This window comes from Zea mays, chromosome 8 (assembly GCF_902167145.1).
Source record: "Zea mays cultivar B73 chromosome 8, Zm-B73-REFERENCE-NAM-5.0, whole genome shotgun sequence".
NCBI classification, from domain to species: Eukaryota; Viridiplantae; Streptophyta; class Magnoliopsida; order Poales; family Poaceae; genus Zea; species Zea mays.
Genome location: NC_050103.1, coordinates 33,976,717 through 34,002,285, shown reverse-complemented (window position 1 = coordinate 34,002,285; position 25,569 = coordinate 33,976,717). Strand labels below are relative to the sequence as shown.

At 44.1% G+C, this 25,569-nt stretch overlaps 1 protein-coding gene and 2 long non-coding RNA genes across 9 annotated transcripts; all 3 read right to left on the bottom strand.

The window, feature by feature from the left end:
- Positions 1-780: 780 nt before the first annotated feature.
- LOC103635050 (uncharacterized) lies at positions 781-3,794 on the bottom strand. Its single transcript, XR_557120.3, has 2 exons — positions 2,574-3,794; positions 781-2,162 (listed from the first exon to the last, which is right to left on the bottom strand). It is a non-coding gene; the product is annotated as an uncharacterized lncRNA (long non-coding RNA).
- Positions 3,795-8,199: 4,405 nt separating this feature from the next.
- Positions 8,200-10,669, bottom strand: LOC109941641 (uncharacterized). Its single transcript, XR_004851944.1, has 2 exons — positions 9,979-10,669; positions 8,200-9,567 (listed from the first exon to the last, which is right to left on the bottom strand). It is a non-coding gene; the product is annotated as an uncharacterized lncRNA (long non-coding RNA).
- An 8,456-nt stretch (positions 10,670-19,125) lies between these two features.
- LOC100272817 (WAT1-related protein) lies at positions 19,126-21,759 on the bottom strand. Of its 7 annotated transcripts, none has more exons than XM_023300734.1 (6): positions 21,311-21,741; positions 21,108-21,195; positions 20,753-20,815; positions 20,078-20,651; positions 19,791-19,942; positions 19,126-19,719 (listed from the first exon to the last, which is right to left on the bottom strand). In XM_023300734.1, exons 1-6 carry the CDS (start codon positions 21,496-21,498, stop codon positions 19,459-19,461), a joined length of 1,326 nt encoding a protein of 441 aa, XP_023156502.1. In that variant the 5' UTR covers positions 21,499-21,741; the 3' UTR covers positions 19,126-19,458. The 7 variants fall into 7 exon arrangements, with proteins under 7 accessions (XP_023156502.1, XP_008654541.1, XP_023156505.1 ...); XM_008656319.3 differs by having other exon boundaries at positions 19,126-19,705; NM_001147270.2 differs by having other exon boundaries at positions 19,153-19,705; positions 20,078-20,621; positions 21,311-21,759.
- Between the last annotated feature and the right edge of the window lie 3,810 nt (positions 21,760-25,569).

Here is a 25,569-nt window from a genome sequence, read left to right as displayed (position 1 = left end):
GCGAGGGATATCTATCCCTCACACCTAGATCATGTCAACAAGCATGTGTTAGTTTTTCATGGGCCCCGGGAAACTACACTCTGTTAGGCTGACTTTAATGGAGAGAAGCCATTTTGGCCATGCATTTGGTCTTTTGGCAGGCATGAGTGGTTTAGCTAGCCATCCAAATTGTTAGTGTATCCAACAAAGAAGCCATTTTACCTTCTAGTATTGAGTTCGTGTATGCTAGGACTGCCCTGTCATTGAGACACGCATAAAAATGGCTGCCCTCTTCCTATAATTCATTTTAGCTTTCCTCTCTCATCTCATCTAAAATGGCTACTCTTTTAACCTTCCCTGTTGGATGCACACTATAGTACCTGTACGTCATCTATTTTGCCTTTGACTGCCCCTTTAGGCCATGTTCGGTTCTACCCTAATCCATATAGATTGAGGGGGATTGAGAGGGTTTCAATCCCTAGTAAGTCAAAATCTCTCCCAATCCGTATCAATCCCCTTCAATCTATATGGATTGAAAATAACCGAACAAGCCCTTAGCTGTATTGTGGGAGGCAGCTGTGACAGCCCTCCCAAGTTATCGGGCCCACGTGCACCAATCCTTGCCTTAATGGCCTCGGGTGGCTGTGCACGTGTACCGGGTAACTTAACAAGGCTATCGAGTTCGCCAACTGGAACTCATCATCCCAAGGATCACCCACATAACAGGTATATTACAGTAATCACATTTGATACACACACATTGGAGATAGAGCAGAAGACTTTTACAAAGTACACTTTACATTTCAGAACTCAAGTTTTACAAGGTAGAAAGAGATGTATTTATTACAAGTCCTGATAGTACCCAAAGTGCATAATTTATTACAATAATAGGAAGGGTGAAGCCTTTCCATAAGAGATACACATAAACATTCTAAGCTTCAAGGCCTCCACATGAAGTAACTAACCAAAAGATAAGGGAATAAAACTTCTCCTCCAAAAACAACAGGGGATAAAACCCTGAGTACGCAATTACTCAGCAAGACTTACCCGACTAAAGAAAAGACTCTCAAGGGTATGCTAGCTGATTGGGAGTCAAGGTAAAGTTTATCAATGATCAAAGACTCCTTTTTTGCAGAAAAGCTTGCTACCAGTTGATCCTTAAGCTAAGTTTTATTTCACTAGTTAGGTTATTACCTGAATCTATATTTGCCTGATCTAGTTCAAGCACTTGGCCTATACTAGCTCCATTTTATTCATTCTCATATTTCACTTGCTAACTACGATGATGGTCACCGGGATGAGTCTCCATAACCGAGGAGCAACGACGATTCGAACCGATTATACCCAGCTGGGGATCTCTAACCACACGACATATGTAGCACTTAACCCTTGCATATGTCAACCGTTCCCACGGAGTCCTCCACTACATGAACAGGTCCGCGCCACCCGAGAGCACATTATCCTATCAAGCGTGCTACTATGCCAGGAGGGTACATGCTACTCCCACCATCTCTCCACTCCCAGTGCGCGATTGTCTCTTTACGTATGGAATAGCCGGGTTCAAGCTTACCCTGTCCCATACCAGGGTATGTGGCTAGTTGCAAAGTCTCAACCACAACAGGCCAGTCAACGGTACGGTCCTTGATCGACATAGACGGGCGACTCTGTCTGCTCAGCGCCTGGTCTAGATTTATTAACCATTTCCCCATTTTTGGTACCCGGCAGGGGTACTCTTTTCCAATGATGAGCCCACTCCGGCCGAAGTGGAGTCATCACCTTAGTTTGCTTTGATTTTTGAATCAAAAAGCCCATAACCAATGTTCCACAATCATTCTTTTTGAAAACAAATGATTTTTCAGTTTCTAAGCAGGGTTAAGCATTATCAGTTCTTTTTATAAATCAGGGATCAAGGTATAGTATTCAAATTCCAAGGAATGGTAATGCATCAATTGTTCATCACACAACTCCTATCACCTAATGCATCATTTAAGGTGATAAAGCATTTAAAACACAAGGAAGGGGCAAATGCACCGGGGCTTGCCTTTGTTGCAGAGAAGAGGTTCTAGATACTTCTACCATGATGATCAGTTAGATGGCTACATCCACTTGATGAACAGGCACTAGAGCAAACTCCTCTTCAGCTACCACTTCATCTTGAATCTTCACTCCTTCTGTTGAGGGCTCTGTATGAAATGATATGATCATGGATGCTTATGTTTATGCAGTTTGCAACAAAAAAATATTAAAAAGCATTACCAGACTACACCCATAAACTATGACTACCAAGGGACTAGAACACATGAGTTTTCATCCATAAACTTACTTCATCTTTTCCAAAGGGATTAATCCATCCTATTTGTGACTTTACAAGGCTTTCTAAGCAAAGGATTTCCAAATAGCCTCCAAATTTTACCAAGTGCTTAAATGACCAAAACAAGGTTATTCAAAAATTGCCATAATTTTTTTGGCACTGCACTTTTATTTCTAAAATCCAATCCTATTAATTAGACCTAATAGCCAGAGCAATGAATCAGCTCACCCTAATCCAACCCGACTCAACAAAACGTGAAACAACATGGTTCTCTCGTCCAGACCTTCTGTAGAATGCTTGGCGAGTGCTATGCTGATTTCACCTTCATCACCACAAAGGATCTTCAATCACGTATCTAGGGCCTCGACCAGAACATAGACATGACGAGAACACTAGGTCAAACCACAGATCGATACATCAATTTTCAACTCATATCAACAGATTAAGACGTTCTCACGTTCAACAAAACTGGTGCTTGCGGCCGGTGGCGACGAACAGATCATCGATTTCGAATGGCATCTCAGCCCAAACACATCTGAAAACATGGTGAGGACGAACCACGGCGAGATGGGGACGACCAAACTGCTCATTCTATCGACCAGGTGGCACGCGACGGAAGATGAGCACGCACCCAGCGACGGAAGCAGGAGGAAGCGCGCGCACGACACAGTAGTAGAGTCGAGTGGAGGGGCGTTGATTTGGAAGGGAGCAGGGATGACCGAACCTGAGAGAGTTCGACGGCAGGTGCAGAGTGTTACCAGGGAGCTGGCGAGGTGCTGCAAAGTGAGCAGCAAGGGAGCTGATGTCGAGCTCGACTGCTACAGCTGCTCCGGCGTGCTGCGTGGGTGACAGGAACGGTGGGAGGAAAAGGAGACATGAGAGACAGGAGTGAGGAGACTGATAGAAGAGAGTAGAAATTGAGTACGTCTTCTTGCATGAGAAGGAGCGTACATGAGTAAGCTTCTAGACCTCAACTGGATAAGAACAGGAGCATTCTAAGGATTTGGTCGACCTAAGGATAATAGAAAATGTGTGGCAGGGAGGGGATAAGGAGAAACGGCTAGGGGATAAAGGCCATCGGCCAGCACATGGAGAAAGGTAATTTTTCCTTCAGATATTTGGAACCTCTGAACGGCTATACTTCACTGAAACACAGTTTCAATCTTCTGAATCCACTGAATCAGCCACACTGCCCATTGCCCAGCTCTCTGTTTGATCCCCTTTTATGTCACAAATTCTCTTAGCAACAGGCCCATCTCCCTTAACTAAATTTACTCCCTAAGCATAGTTCTTTCACTTTGGTATAACGCCCATAGGTTGGAAATATTCAAATAAAAAGTTGTGATGCGCTAAAGTAGAGTATAAATACTGAAAAGTCCAAATTCAGCTAACTGGACAGCACAGTTTAAGTCTGACAGAGGGATTTGCAATAGGCTGTTCTCCAAGTTCTATACAGTAGCAAGCCAACTCATTGCACAAACCTTGATTATCTATATCAGGTCTCTCATTTTGCTACAAACTCTTAACCCAAATATCTTTGGATTAATTACCACATAGCTCCAAAGGTGGGTAAAAACACACAGATTCAGACTTAGATGTTTTACTGTTTGAAAATCCCCAACACCTGACAACTGATCTTTAGGCAAACATTACTCTACTTTTTATGTAGCACCATGTCAATCTCACCTTATGAAACGTATTCGCCATACTGTGGTCTCCAAGTTTTCTATAGAAACTACAGTCTAAAACCACTCATATTGATCACAAAACAGCTCCAAACTAGGCATTCTACACTGAAATTCAGATTTCAGAGATAGAACAAAATTCAGCCCAATTAAACTGACAGTCCAATTTTGAGCCACATTTTCTCCACATTTTGCGTAGGATTACACCCATTCTCATTAAATGAATTTGTACACTAACTTGTGGTCTTTAACTCCTCTATAGACGTCTCAGCCCAAAGCTCCTTAGATTTTCCACAAATGAGCTCCAAAAACAGCACAAACACTGCAATTCAGACTTAACCTTCTGTTCCTGGTCTGAAAACTGAAAAAAACTATCAGCCCCACTTTGGGTAACTTGTACTCCATGTTCTGGGTCAGATCAAGCCTAACTCACACAACGAAATTTGTTCACTGACATATGCTCTTCAACTCTCCCATAGCAACCATGGTCCAAAACTTCCTAGAACAGGCAACACACAGCCCCAAAATGGCACTAAAAACAATGATTTCAGACTTAGGCAACTATTCAAAGTCTGAAAATCATGAAGTCTGACAGTCCCACTTTGAACACCTTTTTCTCCTAGTTGCATATGGTTTTAGGGCTGCTACATTTCATAAACATTGTTCTCCTATAGTTACTCTACAGGTTTGTTATAACAACTGTTTCCAAAATACTCATGGATTAAAAGTTACAGGGATCCAAATACAGATAAACAAAACTGTGTTGGGCTGATTCCAAACTGACCCAAATCTGAACTTTTGCAATTTACTTCAAATTCTCCCACACCACTTGGAGAGCTCCAAATATGAAAATTATTCACTTTTCCAAGCTCCACGACTTTTATATACTGACTTTTAGCAAAACATAGCTAAATCTTAAAATCCATTTTTGGGCTAGTTTAGAGTTGAAATTGGACTTGATCTGCTTCAAGTGCTTCATCAATTTATTGCATCCTACTAAAAACAAGGTTAACCTTAAGCTCAAACCAAACTTTGGTGTATATAGCTCATGTCCAAATTTCCCTTGGTTTAAAAGTTGTTTGCTTGTACTAGATTTCAAACAAGGTCTCTGAACTTCTCTTGCTCTCTTCGAAACGACACAACCTCGCCCTTTTCTCCAAGTTCCAAATACTTCTGAGGCCAAGTTGCTTAATCAAATTGGTGCTCCACATGTTGCTCCACGAGTTTGGTACAATGACCCTTAGCTAGAACCATATGGATTCCAAACCATCAAAGCCCAAAGTTGGCATTAAACACACAAATTCAGACTTTGGTTTTTCACCAAGTTTGAAAATCCAAAATTAAACACTACATTTTTTTACCACTGTTTCTACCAGTTCCAAATAGTTTTAGGGGTATGAACCTTAACCAAACTTATACCCCAACATGTGGTCTTCCACTTTGGTACATAAACTGTAACCCATAGCTGTATGGATCAGCCACCAACAGGCTTCCAAAGTTGCTTCAGCATATAAAATCTTCAGTTTCAGACATTGCAGTCTGAAATTCAGATTCTGACATTCCCACTTTGGACCAGTTTCCACCTAGTTCCATATGAATTTAGGGTTACGTAGCTTAAACAAATTTACACATCTAGTGTAGCTCTACAGCTTTGCTACTGTGACTATCTTCAAATTGCCTATATATCAAAAGTTATGAAGATTCAAATACAACTACTTGATATTGTTTCCAGCCATCCAATCTTATGTCCAAAAAGTTAATTTTTGAGTTTTCTCCACTTCTTCCTATAAAACATGGAAATCTCTATACTTAAAAGTTGTTTGGGTTGGAGAACTCTATAAATTTGGTAATTTGACCTTTTGGCAAATTATTGCCAAATCACAAGTTCCACTTTTGGAGCTCTAAATTGAGATTTTCAAAACCAGGTCCTCCACTCTTCACTAATCACAACATCATACTTAGATTATTTTGGATCCTAGTGAATGCATTCTAAGTGTATCAAGCAAGTTAATGCAAATGCTGATGATGACATGTCAGAGTTTTAGTAATCGTAACACCAGGGGTGTTACAGCCTTCCCCCCTAAAAAGAAATCTCGTCCCGAGATTAAAAGTCTAGACTCAGTAATGGAAAAGAAAATGTGTCACCGGTTTATTTTCCATTTACTCCTACAAGGCAGGGGGTGTGCCCCCATCGAAAGACAATTTATACAAACCTAGGGTTTACAAGACACTAGGAACTTAGGAATATACTTTTCTAAATACTTCTCTGACTACTACGCGACTTTATCTTCCGGGTGTTAGTTCCACTGTATTTCGTAAAACTAGGTAACTTTTCTTCGAGTGACCCGATCCTTTTGATCTAACACCTTTATGGGATATTCCGAGGAGGTTAAACCTGGTTTATGGTTAACATCTAAAATCTCAATACCATATTTGGGGACTCGAAGACATTTCTTCCATTGGGACACGTGGAACATGTCGTGCAGTGTTGAAGGTCCTTTTGGCAATTGTACCTTATAAGCTATAGGTCCACCAAAATCTCTATTTCAAACCTTGGTACCTATTGCTACCTTCAGGGTGAATGGAGTCCTGGACTGCAACCCAATCGCAATTCCACATCCCTTTTTGGAGGCAACTAGTCAAATCTTCGAGGAACATATCCGAGAACTCCCTCACATCAGGTATATCCTTCACTTCTTTCACTTAAACTCCTGATGTAGACAAATCTTATAATTTCCTAGAATAGCCTGACTGACCATCTTCTTATATCCATCAGCCAAACTAATTGCCATCAGGAGCTAAAGTTTCACATTAAGATCACGTAGGATGTATTACTTTTTTTTTCACTGGCATCCACATAATCCAAAACATACTGGGATAGGCGAGTAAACCTCTCAAATAGTCCATTACACTCGCTTCTTCACCTTGCTTTAGATCCAAAAATGCTTTGAACTTTATTTACATAGGGGCTTCCGGAACATGACGTGCCCGAAATACCTCACAGAACTCAACCCGAGAACTTAACGTCCTTCTGGCTGCAGCGCAAGGTATTCTGCCCACCAACTAAACTTGGCTTCCAGTCTTTAAAAAAAGGGAAAGGTAGCATAGAAAGGCAAAGACAGGTAGCATAGAAAGGCAAAGACAGGTAGCATGAACAGGGTAGATGAAACACGTACTAAAGCTACTACATAGGGGGTTTAACTTAAAGTTATATGTCATGATGCATGCTCGTCCTATTCGTCCTCACAATCTTGCCAGCATATAGTGGCTTGCACGCTCTATGGCGGTGGCATACCTACTCACTCCGGAGTTAACTAGTCATAATTTTCTAGAGTTTAGTCAGTGTACCTGCAGAAAATTCCATTACAACCCAAACCCCATGATGCAATTCACACATTTGGTCACAGTTTATACTCCATATATTTCTATATAGAGGCCAGCTCCTCATTAAGCGTCGAGCCACGCATAGGCGCCGCTGCCACACTTTAACCACAGGGCAGCCCATTGTGGTAACTATTCATTACACTTCTCAGCACTCCCATGTTTGTATACCCATACACATCCATGGGGTACTGAATCCTAAAAAAAGTAATTACTCCACATTGCAACCTTCATATATACATATGTAGAATATGTATATAGTCTAGTGCCACATTTAAGCATTCCCCTAGACCGACGTTTGTTCGGTCATGCTCTCACAACTCACCTTTACCTTAGCGTCGATCCATTCAAAATTGAATGGCACTAAAAATAACATTACACATGTATGCATTACCCTTCCCAGGTTGTGGGTTAGTGGTTAGCATCTTAAACTAGGCCACCTGATAGTCCTTAGTTTTAACCACATACTATTTGCACTTCTACTATCAAGCCTTGATTATAGATTCTTGAGTTTATAAAAATAATTTAGACTCAAAATCATTTTGAAGTTTATCAAATCATTACTATAATATTCATGCTAATGGGGGATCGCTCCGATACCACGCTGTGACAGCCCTCCCAAGTTATCGGGCCCACGTGCACCAATCCTTGCCTTAATGGCCTCGGGTGGCTGTGCACGTGTACCGGGTAACTTAACAAGGCTATCGAGTTCGCCAACTGGAACTCATCATCCCAAGGATCTCCCACATAACAGATATATTACAGTAATCACATTTGATACACACACATTGGAGATAGAGCGGAAGACTTTTACAAAGTACACTTTACATTCCAGAACTCAAGTTTTACAAGGTAGAAAGAGATGTATTTATTACAAGTCCTGATAGTACCCAAAGTGCATAATTTATTACAATAATAGGAAGGGTGAAGCCTTTCCATAAGAGATACACATAAACATTCTAAGCTTCAAGGCCTCCACATGAAGTAACTAACCAAAAGATAAGGGAATAAAACTTCTCCTGCAAAAACAATAGGGGATAAAACCCTGAGTACGCAATTACTCAGCAAGACTTACCCGACTAAAGAAAAGACTCTCAAGGGTATGCTAGCTGATTGGGAGTCAAGGTAAAGTTTATCAATGATCAAAGGATCCTTTTTTGCAGAAAAGCTTGCTACCAGTTGATCCTTAAGCTAAGTTTTATTTCACTAGTTAGGTTATTACCTGAATCTATATTTGCCTGATCTAGTTCAAGCACTTGGCCTATACTAGCTCCATTTTATTCATTCTCATATTTCACTTGCTAACTACGATGATGGTCACCGGGATGAGTCTCCATAACCGAGAAGCAACGACGATTCGAACCGATTATACCCAGCTGGGGATCTCTAACCACACGACATATGTAGCACTTAACCCTTGCATATGTCAACTGTTCCCACGGAGTCCTCCACTACATGAACAGGTCCGCGCCACCCGAGAGCACATTACCCTATCAAGCGTGCTACTATGCCAGGAGGGTACATGCTACTCCCGCCATCTCTCCACTCCCAGTGCGCGATTGTCTCTTTACGTATGGAATAGCCGGGTTCAAGCTTACCCTGTCCCATACCAGGGTATGTGGCTAGTTGCAAAGTCTCAACCACAACAGGCCAGTCAACGGTACGGTCCTTAATCGACACAGACGGGCGACTCTGTCTGCTCAGCGCCTGGTCTAGATTTATTAACCATTTCCCCATTTTTGGTACCCGGCAGGGGTACTCTTTTCCAATGATGAGCCCACTCCGGCCGAAGTGGAGTCATCACCTTAGTTTGCTTTGATTTTTTAATCAAAAAGCCCATAACCAATGTTCCACAATCATTCTTTTTGAAAACAAATGATTTTTCAGTTTCTAAGCAGGGTTAAGCATTATCAGTTCTTTTTATAAATCAGGGATCAAGGTATAGTATTCAAATTCCAAGTAATGGTAATGCATCAATTGTTCATCACACAACTCCTATCACCTAATGCATCATTTAAGGTGATAAAGCATTTAAAACACAAGGAAGGGGCAAATGCACCGGGGCTTGCCTTTGTTGCAGAGAAGAGGTTCTAGATACTTCTACCATGATGATCAGTTAGATGGCTACATCCACTTGATGAACAGGCACTAGAGCAAACTCCTCTTCAGCTACCACTTCATCTTGAATCTTCACTCCTTCTGTTGAGGGCTCTGTATGAAATGATATGATCATGGATGCTTATGTTTATGCAGTTTGCAACAAAAAAATATTAAAAAGCATTACCAGACTACACCCATAAACTATGACTACCAAGGGACTAGAACACATGAGTTTTCATCCATAAACTTACTTCATCTTTTCCAAAGGGATTAATCCATCCTATTTGTGACTTTACAAGGCTTTCTAAGCAAAGGATTTCCAAATAGCCTCCAAATTTTACCAAGTGCTTAAATGACCAAAACAAGGTTATTCAAAAATTGCCATAATTTTTTTGGCACTGCACTTTTATTTCTAAAATCCAATCCTATTAATTAGACCTAATAGCCAGAGCAATGAATCAGCTCACCCTAATCCAACCCGACTCAACAAAACGTGAAACAACATGGTTCTCTCGTCCAGACCTTCTGTAGAACGCTTGGCGAGTGCTATGCTGATTTCACCTTCATCACCACAAAGGATCTTCAATCACGTATCTAGGGCCTCGACCAGAACATAGACATGACGAGAACACTAGGTCAAACCACAGATCGACACATCAATTTTCAACTCATATCAACAGATTAAGACGTTCTCACGTTCAACAAAACTGGTGCTTGCGGCCGGTGGCGACGAACAGATCATCGATTTCGAATGGCATCTCAGCCCAAACACATCTGAAAACATGGTGAGGACGAACCACGGCGAGATGGGGACGACCAAACTGCTCATTCTATCGACCAGGTGGCACGCGACGGAAGATGAGCACGCACCCAGCGACGGAAGCAGGAGGAAGCGCGCGCACGACACAGTAGTAGAGTCGAGTGGAGGGGCGTTGATTTGGAAGGGAGCAGGGATGACCGAACCTGAGAGAGTTCGACGGCAGGTGCAGAGTGTTACCAGGGAGCTGGCGAGGTGCTGCAAAGTGAGCAGCAAGGGAGCTGATGCCGAGCTCGACTGCTACAGCTGCTCCGGCGTGCTGCGTGGGTGACAGGAACGGTGGGAGGAAAAGGAGACATGAGAGACAGGAGTGAGGAGACTGATAGAAGAGAGTAGAAATTGAGTACGTCTTCTTGCATGAGAAGGAGCGTACATGAGTAAGCTTCTAGACCTCAACTGGATAAGTGTTTGACACCAAAATGAGCCGGCGGACTGTCCGGCCCTGAGGCCGGACGGTCCGCGGTCCGGACGGTCCGCGCCTGTGGGCCGGACGGTCCGCGCGTGCGCAGAACAGATTAGGGTTCCGAGTTTTGTGCTATGGTGGTTAGCTAAAATCATGGGATAAGCTCGGAAATTAGTTTGTAAAGGGTCCAGCCCCCCTCCTCTATAAATAGAGAGGTATACGGCCGATTTGTAATCATCAACAATCGAATCAATACAACTTTTATTCGCATTTTATCCTAGGAGTAGTTCTAGTCTAGTTTAGGTTTAGCCTCCCAATCCCCAAATTCTTCGTCTCTCTTCGGCTCTACGTCGATTAGAGGAGTCTAGGTCGGCCGGCCCGAGCCTAGACACCACCTAGGACCTCTCCTCCCCGACGGGGTCCCTCCCGAAAGCGAGATCCAGGTGCCGCCGGCGATTTCCGTCGCCCCTGCGCACGCGCGGACCGTCCGGCCCTAGGGCGCGGACCGTCCGGCCGTCAGGCAGAGAAGCCCTAGCCGCGCACCAGGCCGCGGACCGTCCGGCCCCAGGCCGCGGATAGTCCGCCCCTGCGCAGAGAGTACCACCGCGCCTCGCACCAGGCCGCGGACCGTCCGGCCCCGCGCGCGGACCGTCCGCCCCTGTGCAGAGAGCACCGCCGCCGGTTCTTCTTGAGTATTTGGCGCTCCGAAAAGGCGTCAACATACTTTTTGGCGACTCCGCTGGGGAGAACACATCTAGGCTCATCAAATCGGCCCTCAATGGCCGGTTCAAAAGATAGCTCTGAGGTTTCCACCAGCAATATCATCACACCGACATGGGAAGCCTTGCCGGCTGAAGAACAGCTCCTGTTCGAGGAGCGCCAGGAGCAGCTGATCCAAGAAGCAAAGACGAAGTTTCTGGCTGACTTCAAAGTGGACAGGAACAACAAAGTCGTTCGGCAACGGGCGACAGATCTGGCTTCGCTCCGACCTACTACGATTACCCCAAATGTAAGTAGCACCAACGAACTCCAATCTCTTAAAGCTTACATAGACGAACAGCGAGAACAGATGCAAAATATCATAGGGGTTATGCAAAACGATTGTAGGAGACTAGTACGTGCATTTGATAAATCTAGTATAGCAAATTTTCCTTCACGCGAGGTTGAATTAGGAGATAATACACGTAATACATCGGTTAGAGGTTGTCACGACCAGTCACAACCCCCTTATGGGATGCCGATGGACACGTACCCTGAGCAAACGCAAATCGGCAGTAAACCAGCCGATCTACACATGTCCGGACCACCCGAGCCACCACATAGGGCACCGAATTTAAACTATCCAGTCGGACGGTCCGCATACAACGACGGACGGTCCACATATAATCACGGACGGTCCGGGTACGTATCCGGACAGTCCGCGCATGAGTCTTTTGAGGGGGGTTATTACCTGAATCCTCGCCCGTCCCAACAACACTTCCCATCACATTATGCAATGCACCAACCCATTAATTTAGGATCCAGAGCCCAGGAAAGCTTTCCGGCCCCACCTAGAAGGCCGGAAAGAAACGATCAAACATATGATCCATATAGGGCAAATGGAAATGCACCACGTAGCTCAAACCAATGGGGGGAACGACAACATACTAACATGCAACCAACCCCACCTATGTTTGACCAGAGAGCCGGTGGTCTTGCACCGGCTGCCATTGGTATAGTGAGGGAAGAAATAGCCAGGGCGTTCCGAGATAAGCTCGGAGTAAGCATGATCCCTGGGGGGCAATCATATCGGAAGCCTTATGATAGCCGATTTGATCACCACCCATACCCACAGGGAACCAGGATACCCGAGTTTGCAAAGTTTTCGGGTGACCAAGGAAAGAGCACGCGTGAGCACATAGGCCAGTTCCTAGCACAATTAGGAGAATTGGCCGACACCGAAGCATTCCGTGTGCGTTTATTTTCATTATCCTTAACAGGGACTGCATTCACATGGTATGGCACGCTCCCTCCTAATTCCATTTTGTCATGGGGAGACTTAGAGCAAAAATTTCATGAACATTTCTTCTCTGGTGATTATGAGCTAGATTTAGTAGACTTAGTGACCCTACGACAAGAAAAGGATGAATCGGTTAGTGATTATATCCGGAGATTCCAGGATACGAGAAACCGATGCTTTCAAATTCATTTAACAGATAAACAACTGGCAGGAATAGCCTTTGATGGATTGCGCTATTATTTAAAAGAGAGATTAGAAGGCATCCAGTTCTTTACTCTAGCACAATTACATCAGAGAGCTTCGGCTTGTGAAAGCCGAAGCAAAGAACTAGTCAGAACGGTTCATCATAATGTCCCTATAGTAGAACACAATCAAAATAGTTCGGACGATGAACCAAAGAAAGTTTACACTGCCGAAATAGTTTGGCCCGAGCAGGCCAAATCTTCGGCTTGCTACTCCTTGCAGTCAGTTCAAAAGGAACGACAAGAGGAGGTTAAGTTTACATTTAATGTCGGCAAATGTGATAAGATATTCGATGAATTACTAAAAAATGGTAACATTAAAATTGATTATATCGTTCCACCTGCCGACGAACTAAAGCGTCGCGCATACTGCAAGTGGCACAACTCATTTTCCCATGCCACTAATGATTGTAATGTGTTCCGACGACAAATTCAATCGGCCATTAATGAGGGACGATTGAAATTTCAGGAGGACACGGAGCCCTTCCCAATGAATGTGATCGACTTTAATGGCAAAAAGGTCCTAATTCGGCCCAACACAGCCGATAAGGGCAAAGACAAAGAAGTCATCATCGGCAACGCACGGGAGGCCGATGGGAACAACAAAATTTCTTGCAGGAAAGTGATGGCCGAGAAGACTCCTGATGGAGGGGAGACACTGAAGGTAACCATCACAAACTCCAGCGCTGGGGGGCAAGCACAGACAAGGGGATATGCGCGAGAACCCATACTACGCATCGCGGACGGTCCGGTGTCCAGGCGCGGACGGTCTGTAACATCACCGGACGGTCCGGAGCGTTCCAGCGGACGGTCCGGCAACGCCGAAGAGCCGCGACGACCACGTACCTTCAAACCACGACGACCAGAAATAGGTACGTGGAAAACTAACACGTTCAAGGCAACTGGTCGGTTGGTAAAATCTAGCCCGACCTTTGATCAATTATTGTCTAAATATGTGAAAAAGAAGGCTGGCCCCAGCGACCGGCCACCAAAGGGACCACACTTACCCACCCAGGTGCGACGGCAAGTTAGGCCGATTGGACCACCACACCAATCGGAAAGGACGGGAGGTCATAATGTTCAATTAAGACCTAACATACCTGCATGGACACCTCCACCACCATATCCACCTATGCCATATTCATACACATACATACCTCCACCATACGTCCCAAATCAAATGTGGGGCATGCCACCATACCTATTTGGGATGCCACAGTACCCCGCTTGGGGGGCACCCCAAACATCTGTATTCAATAGGTTGACACCTCCAGTACAAGACCGATTGAGAGCCCCTCAATCTGGTCCACGAGCACAGGCCCAGCAAGATTGCCGAACAATTCGGCCACAAAGGCTGACTAATCCGGCAGGGGGGCATACAGCTACAACCTCCAACAGTACGAAAAAGGGAGACGTCATTAAAATAGGAACGACAGATGTCATCGTACAACAAAATAACGAAGGACCGATGATTTTTGGTGAATCGGCCAACACAAACAAAAAAGAAAGTACGACTGTCAATAAAATAGCCGATCCAAAATACTCCATGCCCCGATGGTGCCCATCGGGATTGACACGATCGCAAAAGCGAAAATTACAACGCCTTAGAGCAAAGGAGAATCAGGAGAAGGAGGCGGAAAAAATATTCAATGACACACATCCGCAGTATCCGCCACCACAAAAGAGATGGAGACCAAAGGCCGTTGAGGAAAATCAAACGGCCATAAAGACAGAAAATAAAACAGCAACTGTGCAGCTCTTTGCAGGTATAGCAGACAGTCCGGCTATAAAGACCAGACCAACCATACAGGACGCGGACCATCTGACCCCTGAGGCCGAACCATCCGCACTACACCAAGACACCACCAACGATGTACCGACACCCATGGAGGAAGATGACCTACAAGGGGAAGACCTGGTCGACTACGAAGCTACGCCAGAACACTTGGAAAATTAGAAAAAGTAAGGTGACGGATTGGTCAGGATCGCTATGACGCTCGACGGTGTTGGGACTGACAGTTCGATCAAAGCTAAAAGAGTCACGTCCGTTGAGTCAACCATCGGGACTAAGGCCACTACGTATCATCCTAGCAAGTGTCAAGATGCCTAAGAAAACTGATGAGATCACATCGAGTTAGTTGCTTTTGGTTCGCTCAGCTCCACCAAAAGGCAGGGGGGCATATGTTTGACACCAAAATGAGCCGGCGGACTGTCCGGCCCTGAGGCCGGACGGTCCGCGGTCCGGACGGTCCGCGCCTGTGGGCCGGACGGTCCGCGCGTGCGCAGAACAGATTAGGGTTCCGAGTTTTGTGCTATGGTTGTTAGCTAAAATCATGGGATAAGCTCGGAAATTAGTTTGTAAAGGGTCCAGCCCCCCTCCTCTATAAATAGAGAGGTATACGGCCGATTTGTAATCATCAACAATCGAATCAATACAACTTTTATTCGCATTTTATCCTAGGAGTAGTTCTAGTCTAGTTTAGGTTTAGCCTCCCAATCCCTAAATTTTTCGTCTCTCTTCGGCTCTACGTCGATTAGAGGAGTCTAGGTCGGCCGGCCCGAGCCTAGACACCACCTAGGATCTCTCCTCCCCGACGGGGTCCCTCCCGGGAGCGAGATCCAGGTGCCGCCGGCGATTTCCGCCGCCCCTGCGCACGCGCGGACCGTCCGGCCGTCAGGCAGAGAAGCCCTAGCCGCGCACCAGGCCGCGGACCGTCCGGCCCCAGGCCGCGGACAGTCCGCCCCTGCGCAGAGAGTACCACCGCGCCTCGCACCAGGCCGCGGACCGTCCGGCCCCGCGCGCGGACCGTCCGCCCCTGTGCAGAGAGCACCGCCGCCGGTTCTTCTTGAGTATTTGGCGCTCCGAAAAGGCGTCAACAATAAGAACAGGAGCATTCTAAGGATTTGGTCGACCTAAGGATAATAGAAAATGTGTGGCAGGGAGGGGATAAGGAGAAACGGCTAGGGGATAAAGGCCATCGGCCAGCACATGGAGAAAGGTAATTTTTCCTTCAGATATTTGGAACCTCTGAACGGCTATACTTCACTGAAACACAGTTTCAATCTTCTGAATCCACTGAATCAGCCACACTGCCCATTGCCCAGCTCTCTGTTTGATCCCCTTTTATGTCACAAATTCTCTTAGCAACAGGCCCATCTCCCTTAACTAAATTTACTCCCTAAGCATAGTTCTTTCACTTTGGTATAACGCTCATAGGTTGGAAATATTCAAATAAAAAGTTGTGATGCGCTAAAGTAGAGTATAAATATTGAAAAGTCCAAATTCAGCTAACTGGACAGCACAGTTTAAGTCTGACAGAGGGATTTGCAATAGGCTGTTCTCCAAGTTCTATACAGTAGCAAGCCAACTCATTGCACAAACCTTGATTATCTATATCAGGTCTCTCATTTTGCTACAAACTCTTAACCCAAATATCTTTGGATTAATTACCACATAGCTCCAAAGGTGGGTAAAAACACACAGATTCATACTTAGATGTTTTACTGTTTGAAAATCCCCAACACCTGACAACTGATCTTTAGGCAAACATTACTCTACTTTTTATGTAGCACCATGTCAATCTCACCTTATGAAACGTATTCGCCATACTGTGGTCTCCAAGTTTTCTATAGAAACTACAGTCTAAAACCACTCATATTGATCACAAAACAGCTCCAAACTAGGCATTCTACACTGAAATTCAGATTTCAGAGACAACAAATTCAGCCCAATTAAACTGACAGTCCAATTTTGAGCCACATTTTCTCCACATTTTGCGTAGGATTACACCCATTCTCATTAAATGAATTTGTACACTAACTTGTGGTCTTTAACTCCTCTATAGACGTCTCAGCCCAAAGCTCCTTAGATTTTCCACAAATGAGCTCCAAAAACAGCACAAACACTGCAATTCAGACTTAACCTTCTGTTCCTGGTCTGAAAACTGAAAAAAACTATCAGCCCCACTTTGGGTAACTTGTACTCCATGTTCTGGGTCAGATCAAGCCTAACTCACACAACAAAATTTGTTCACTGACATATGCTCTTCAACTCTCCCATAGCAACCATGGTCCAAAACTTCCTAGAACAGGCAACACACAGCCCCAAAATGGCACTAAAAACAATGATTTCAGACTTAGGCAACTATTCAAAGTCTGAAAATCATGAAGTCTGACAGTCCCACTTTGAACACCTTTTTCTCCTAGTTGCATATGGTTTTAGGGCTGCTACATTTCATAAACATTGTTCTCCTATAGTTACTCTACAGGTTTGTTATAACAACTGTTTCCAAAATACTCATGGATTAAAAGTTACAGGGATCCAAATACAGATAAACAAAACTGTGTTGGGCTGATTCCAAACTGACCCAAATCTGAACTTTTGCAATTTACTTCAAATTCTCCCACACCACTTGGAGAGCTCCAAATATGAAAATTATTCACTTTTCCAAGCTCCACGACTTTTATATACTGACTTTTAGCAAAACATAGCTAAATCTTAAAATCCATTTTTGGGCTAGTTTAGAGTTGAAATTGGACTTGATCTGCTTCAAGTGCTTCATCAATTTATTGCATCCTACTAAAAACAAGGTTAACCTTAAGCTCAAACCAAACTTTGGTGTATATAGCTCATGTCCAAATTTCCCTTGGTTTAAAAGTTGTTTGCTTGTACTAGATTTCAAACAAGGTCTCTGAACTTCTCTTGCTCTCTTCGAAACGACACAACCTCGCCCTTTTCTCCAAGTTCCAAATACTTCTGAGGCCAAGTTGCTTAATCAAATTGGTGCTCCACATGTTGCTCCACGAGTTTGGTACAATGACCCTTAGCTAGAACCATATGGATTCCAAACCATCAAAGCCCAAAGTTGGCATTAAACACACAAATTCAGACTTTGGTTTTTCACCAAGTTTGAAAATCCAAAATTAAACACTACATTTTTTTACCACTGTTTCTACCAGTTCCAAATAGTTTTAGGGGTATGAACCTTAACCAAACTTATACCCCAACATGTGGTCTTCCACTTTGGTACATAAACTGTAACCCATAGCTGTATGGATCAGCCACCAACAGGCTTCCAAAGTTGCTTCAGCATATAAAATCTTCAGTTTCAGACATTGCAGTCTGAAATTCAGATTCTGACATTCCCACTTTGGACCAGTTTCCACCTAGTTCCATATGAATTTAGGGTTACGTAGCTTAAACAAATTTACACATCTAGTGTAGCTCTACAGCTTTGCTACTGTGACTATCTTCAAATTGCCTATATATCAAAAGTTATGAAGATTCAAAGACAACTACTTAATATTGTTTCCAGCCATCCAATCTTATGTCCAAAAAGTTAATTTTTGAGTTTTCTCCACTTCTTCCTATAAAACATGGAAATCTCTATACCTGAAAGTTGTTTGGGTTGGAGAACTCTATAAATTTGGTAATTTGACCTTTTGGCAAATTATTGCCAAATCACAAGTTCCACTTTTGGAGCTCTAAATTGAGATTTTCAAAACCAGGTCCTCCACTCTTCACTAATCACAACATCATACTTAGATTATTTTGGATCCTAGTGAATGCATTCTAAGTGTATCAAGCAAGTTAATGCAAATGCTGATGATGACATGTCAGAGTTTTAGTAATCGTAACACCAGGGGTGTTACAGCAGCCTTATACATGCCGATGGCATTTGGGTATATTAAGCATCTCCAAGAGATTAGTTAATGACTCGCCAAGCTAAATTTTAGTTATTCAACAGCAAAATAACTTTCCAACAGATTAGCTATTTGACTCGCCAAGCTATCTGACTCTCTAAATTAGCTCTCTCACTAGATAAATTTGGCTAGTCATCTGACTAGCAAAACTAAATAGATAGTCTGTTGGAGTGAAATGCTACATATAGAGTGTAACCATTATGAAAAATTAAATAGAGAGTTAAATAGAGAGCCAAAAAATAAAGTGTCTCTTGGAGATGTTCTTATTTGTTTGCTTCAAAATCGTGTCATTGAATCAGAGAACTTTCTTTGAATTCTAGAATTCACTTAAAACTTGAGGTGAGGGCAAAAATGGTCCGCTTTAACACACCTCGCACCCAAATCAAAATTTGTATATGAAGCAAAGAATAAATAAATGTACCCTCTGTTCTTTTCCGTGAACCGATCCTGTGGCAAGCAAAAAAAAAAGGAGTAAAAAGAGAAACTGTACTTAATGTCATGAAGATGAAGATAATTAATGGTATGGTGAGACTTTTTGGAGGAACCAAATCAGATCATTCAAGTGAAGTGCAGCGCACACAGAGAAGCCCAACGACAGTAGCACGAAATCATCCAAGGTAGCAAGCAACCCTTCCAGCTTCCACTAGGCACTAGTACAGCCACATCACACTCCTGTTTGTTTGCTTCCTCTTTGTAACAGACCACACGACTCTGACGCTGCTGCATGCAACTGCAATGCAACCAACCGTGCACAAGTCTGTAGTTATGCCCCTCCAATCCAATCTTCGCCGCCGTCTTCGCCCCGGCCAGTTCCTCCAACTCCGACCCACTAGCTATTTCATCCGTGAATGAGTTGCTGCCTCTTGGGGCTAGTTGTTGTGGAGAACACCGGCAGGCTGCTGACGGCGTCGACACGGCTGCTTACGACGACCGCACCACCCTTGCTGCTTGCGACCGCAAGGCCCAATGCGGCGGCGGTCTCCTCGTCGCCTTTGTCGTTGTCGAGGCCCGGTCTGTCCATCTCCCTTCCTTTGCCCCAGAGCACCATGTATAGCCCGGCAACGATGAGCACGGAGCCGATAGCACTGTGTACTCCAGACTAAAATAATTACTAATTGATGGTATACAGATAGATCAGGAGGCTGTGCAGTGCAGAGATGCACACTATACCTTCCCAGGCGTATCTTGTCGCCGAGGATGGCCCAGCCGACGACGGCGACGATGACGAGCAGCAGCGGGCTGAACATGGACACGTACAGCGGGCCGCGCACCTGGATGCACCACGACATGAGCGTGAACCCGGCCCCGGAGCCAACGATCCCCTGCGCAAGCAAGCGCGGCATTTCAAACACGATTTGCATCGGACGATCATTTCGACAGCAAGCTAGCTTCTACCGCATCATGCAATATATATGCACCGTAAACTTCGTGAAAGGACGATCAACTAGCTAGCTTACGATGTAGAGCACGGAGTAGAGCCTGATGTCGAACCCGAGCTTCCAGACGGCGAGGCTCCGGTCCAGGGCGGCGCTGACGCCCGCGCACTGCACGCCCGCCATGAGGCACATGATGGCGGTGCTGGTGTAGGGCGCGGAGAACCCCTGGGAGATCTTGGTGTGGAGAATGAACCAGACGGCCCAGGCGACGCAGCTGGCGATGACGAGGACGTCCCCGAGCACCGCGGCGGGGCCCGTGTGGGCGCCTGCCGCGGCGGCGGCGGCGGGGGGCGACGCGTGCTCCGCGAAGCGCCAGTGGATCGGGGACGCCCACACCCTGAGGACGGGGCCCTTGTAGAAGGGTATGAGCATGGATCCGCCCACGCACACCGCCGTGCCCACCAGCTTGGCCTGCCCCGCCGCCGTGCCCGGCCGCACCGGCTCCATCTTGAGCGCCGCCGCCATCACGAAGGTCAGCGCCGGCAGCGTGTTGGTGAGCGCGCACGCCACGGTCGCGCTGGTGGACTTGAGCCCCACGACGAACAGCACCTGGTTCAGCGTTGCCCTGCATCCATGCATGCAGCCAGACGCGTATCTGACATTATTTATTAATCTCACTCTCAGGACCTCTACTAGCCAGGTCACAGTGTCACACACACACACGGACACACCAGGCGGCTGCAAATGCAATAGTACCCGAAGATGGAGGAGCAGAAGATCTGCAGGAGCACCTTCTTTGTGATCGTCGCCCCGCTTCTTCTGCAACGCACACAAACATTCCAAGGAAGGCGTGAGCAATTAGCAGCAGCTAGCGCCGAATTTAAACGAACAACTCTTCATTTAACTCGATCGATTATTGAGCGGCCACAGCTATAAATTTCTATACGGCGAGGTTAATTAGCTAGCTTATTAGCAATGGATTAAAATTTTCCACTTGGCAAAACAGTCGGTCGACGTCGACGGGCTGAATTCAAGAAACCTCTTTTTTTGTCGAAACAGAATGGAAAGCACACAGCCTTATCTCACAAGCAAAGGCACTGAAGAAACGTACGTAGTAGGCCTGCCTGATCAAGTGTGTGCGTGTGTGTGGGCTCGCACTGGAATGAACTGACGTGCACGCACCCGATGAACTGAAACACCTATCATCGGCAGGAGCAGGAACACAAAGACGATGAGCATGCAGACGGTGTGTGCCTATATAGTTAGTTTGCTTCTGCAACGTACGGCCCAGCTCTTATTAGTTACGTATACCACCTCTCAAGCAAGTAGGCGATGGGGGAGATGACGGCGGCGGCGATGAGGTTGCGGTAGGCGATGAGCACGTAGGGGCTCATGCCCGCGTCCAGCGCCAGCTTCGACACGATGTTCATGACGGCGAAGCCCAGCTGCACGAGCACCATGGCGACGGGGGGCACGCAGTCCTTGCCGCCCATCCTGCTCATCCTGCTGTGGCGGCCGGCGATCGATTACGTACCCTCCGGCCGCCGGAGGAAACTTGCTTGCTCTCTCTCTCTCTCGACCGATGATGATATATGATTCCTAGTAGCGTAGTGATGAACGCGCGATGCTACACTACCAGCGCTGCCAGAGCGCTGTTCTTGAGAGGTGGAATGGTTTTGGGGGCGGTGGTAGTAGCTAGCTAGTACTGATCACTACTGACCAGCTGGATCGGAGAGAGACGCTGGCCGGGGAGAGGAACGGAGTGACAGAATGTGCGCCTATATATATAGGTATACTTTAGTACTTAGGGGTGGTGCATAGAGATGGCCAAACGGGCCACCCGGCCCGGGCCCGGTGAAGTCCGGCCAAAAACCGGGCCGTGTCTACTGAGCCAGCGGGCTTAATTTTTTGTCCAAGCCCGGCCCGCAGCGGGCCTAAACGGCCCGGGCCGGCCCGTTTAGCACGAAAAAAACGGGCCGAAAAGCGGGCTAAACGGGCCGGTAAGCACGTTTTAGTGTAAAAAAACGGGCTTAACAGGCTTAGAGGTAAACGGGCCGTGTCGGGCTAGCCCGTCGTGCCTAGTTTCCTGTCCAAGCCCGCCCGCTTATTCTACCGTGCCGGGCTCGGACCGGGCCCAAAAAGCGGGCTTCGTGCCGGGCTCACGGGCCTCGTGTTTTTTGGCCATCTATAGTGGTGCATGGTGGCCTGGCCAAATTACGTTGGAGAGAAGTGCTGGTGACTCGGACCATATGTCAGGGAGATACCAAACTCGTCCACAAAAGATGTAGGCGCGAGATTTTATATAAAGTGGATATTCTTGTAATATACTAGTAAAGTTTGGATAATAAGGAAACATGCATGTACAGCCAGAACTAACTAGAAGTCCTATCATTACTTAGAGCATATCCAAGAGACTAGCTAAATAGCTTGTAAAGCTAAATTTTAGCTAATTAATAGCATAATAGCTCTCCAATAGAATAGCCATTTAACTTGCTAAGCTATCTGGCTCTCTAAATTAACTCCCTCGCTAGCCAAATTTGGCTAGTAACTCTCGCTAGCCAAGCTAAATTGCATTTTAGAGAGTCTATTGGAATAAGATGTTATATATAGAGTTTAATATTTATGGAGAGACAAATAAAGAGTCAAATAGAGAGTAAAAAATAAAAAGTCTCTTGGAGATGCTCTTAGGCCATCCTCCATATATTGCACATTTTGTAGAGTAGAATTTAAAATATAGAGTGAGATAGAAAGTGGGATAAGAAACCTGCTGGAGATAGTCTTAGGATGGTGCATGGTGGCTAGGTCAAATAACCTTGAAGGAGAGAAGTCCGGGTGACTAACCCACATGTCACGGAGAACGGGTCTTTGTCGAGTGCCAAGTGATTTACCGAGTGTTTTTTCAGCACTCGGTAAAGAAGTTTTTTGATGAATGCCAAATAAAAAAATGCTCGGTAAAAAAAACACTCGGCAAAGAGATTATTTGTTGAGTGTTTTTTACACTAGTCAAAGACAATTTTCAAAAATCACGTTTTGAAGGAGTAAATTAAATGAAAAATATTTCAACTACAAAACTATAACTCATCAAGATGTACAATTTTTATTTTTGGCCATTTCTTCATATGACAAATTAAAAATAAATTTGTTCACAAAATTTATATCTCTCTTGTAGTTTCTGAAACTACAAGGGAGATGTATAAGATTTGTGAACAATATCAGAACCACCATGTTGGATGAATAAATGACCGATCAACAAAAATAAAACTTTGTAGATCTTGATAAGTTATAGAGTTTTTTAGTTTCCAACTTTTTGATTTGAAGTCTTCTTATCAACAAAAACTATGTCTTAATTCAAAAAATTTAAAATTCATATTTTTGAAACAACCTCATGGAAAAACCTACAAAATAATAGTTGTAGCTCTTGAAAAGTTATGAAACTTTGTAGTTAACAACATTTTGATTTGAAATCATCTTGCCATATAAAACTATGTTTCAATTTCAAAACTCAAAATTTTTAAACATTCTCTGATGTAAAAAACCACAAAAACGAAAATTGTAGGTCTCAAAAATTTATTTCACTTTGTAGTTGACTACTTTTTTATTAGAATACATACGTTTGAAATTTTCAAATTTAAAATTCAAATTTTGTAAACGACCTCGAATGAAGAAACTATCAAATAAAAGTTGTAGATCTCAAAATGTTATACAACTTTGTAGTTGACAACCTTTTCATTTGAATTTATTTAGTGCCTCAATCAATCAATTTACTCTCGGTTTATTATAATACGTGGGGAAGAAAAACGTAATATAGTCACACACGCGAGAAGGAGGTTGCGGGTTCGAATCCCGTCTACTATGAAGTAGCGAATTCAGTACAAAAATTGCAAAAAAAATGGTGTTGGATGGTGGGCGCTTCCCCTAATTATTTTTTGTTGCTTTCGGGTTTATTCTGATTTTTATTTTGCTGAGTGTTTTTCTTGGTCGAGTGTCTTTTAGACACTCAGCAAAGGCTTTACTGAATGCCCGACAAAAAAATTTGGCAAAGAGCTTTTTGCTGACATTTTTATATCGAGTGTAACACTCAGCAAAGTCTTTACCGATTGCAAAAAGGCATTTATCGAGTGTCTGGGGCACTAGACAAAGAAGGCGAATCGAGCTGTCCAAACTCCTCCAGGAAAGATGTTGGCGCGAGATCTTTTTAGATCAGTAGATAAGGCGGATGATCATATAATATATTAAACTTTAGATAACAAGGAAACATGCATGTACAACTAGAACTAACTAAGAGTTAGCTAGGCCCGATTAAGGTGATAAGTATCCATTACATATCCTCATCTATTATGTAATTCTATCTAGTACGACACCAGATAACCTTCTTGTAAATGTTCCTCTTCGAACTTTAAAAGTAGGGCTCGTATTGTGAGCCCAAACCTACCTAAATATTTGTCTCTTGTTCATTTAACTTCAGTTCTTGATCTCTCGATCTATCCTATAAATTCACTACCGAATAATTCTCGACGATCTAAAAAATGAACTGCTAGGGCAGGCTCTGTTTGAAAGAGTCAGACAACTCTTCTTTCTGGTAAATCTCAGTAATACTTGGCTCCATTTGGGTGTCATGATATCCAACATCAACAGGGCCACATGGGTGTATAGTCTTCCACAGGTTGTCGACAAACTAAAGACATGGTCAATAAATTTCGGATTCTTCACCATTCACAGGAGAATGAGCTCCACTCTTATTTTAACTAGAAAAAAGCGCCCTATCGGGCGCTCTACCATCTGAATCACGCCATCATCTGAATCATGCCATGTAAGGGCAAAAAACCAACCTTAGAGTATTCAAATACACTTGAATGCATGACAAATTATTTAGTGTCCCAAACAATCCAGCTAAAGCAAAATAACCACTGTTAGATATAATACCTTCTATTGCCTCCTAATCACTTTCCTCAAGTTCATTCATGTTGTGATCATATATCTCTAGAACATTACACAAAGAGGACTCAAATTCTAAGTAACAAACAACAACATGCCACCAATTGTGGATTAACTTGTGAGACAAAAGAAATATCTAAAAACTAAGCTCATAGATGTTGATTTGCAGCGGGCCTGTTCTTCAACCGGCAAGCTCCAAAGATACTCTGGTAGTGCATCCATTGCGTGCATGATCGACTTCGTTATTAATCTATGCAGGAGCAACTCAAACATTTCTCTCATTTCTTCTGCCAGAAGAACGACATAAACATTAAAGTGTTAGGTATTAGAAACAACCCTTATAGACAGATAAATGTATTATTATAATGAAACAAATAAACCCAAAGGCAGTGCTTGTTATTTGCTTGTTAAGCATTTAATTGTGAGTTTTACTTTAAGAAAATACAAGTTTATTTCCTTGTCTAGGATCAATTAATAAAATTGTTTCTTTCTATAATATTCTACAAGATTATTTGCATCGTTGACTCTGAATCACATGTAAAAGTCTATTGTGTAACTACATTTATTAACGATAACAAACACAGTTCTAATCTTGGTGCTTGCATTTTCTGTGATGTTGCATGTAAGAGAACGATTAA

Bases quoted from the DNA above. Each gene is read 5' to 3' on its own strand.
- LOC100272817 (XM_023300734.1), bottom strand. From the start codon at position 21,498: ATGAGCAGGATGGGCGGCAAGGACTGCGTGCCCCCCGTCGCCATGGTG. The intron at 20,816-21,107 runs GTACGTTTCTTC...TGTGCGTTGCAG, and splicing joins TGATCAGGCAGGCCTACTAC to AAGAAGCGGGGCGACGATCA. The intron at 19,720-19,790 runs GTATAGTGTGCA...TAATTATTTTAG, and splicing joins GACAAGATACGCCTGGGAAG to TCTGGAGTACACAGTGCTAT.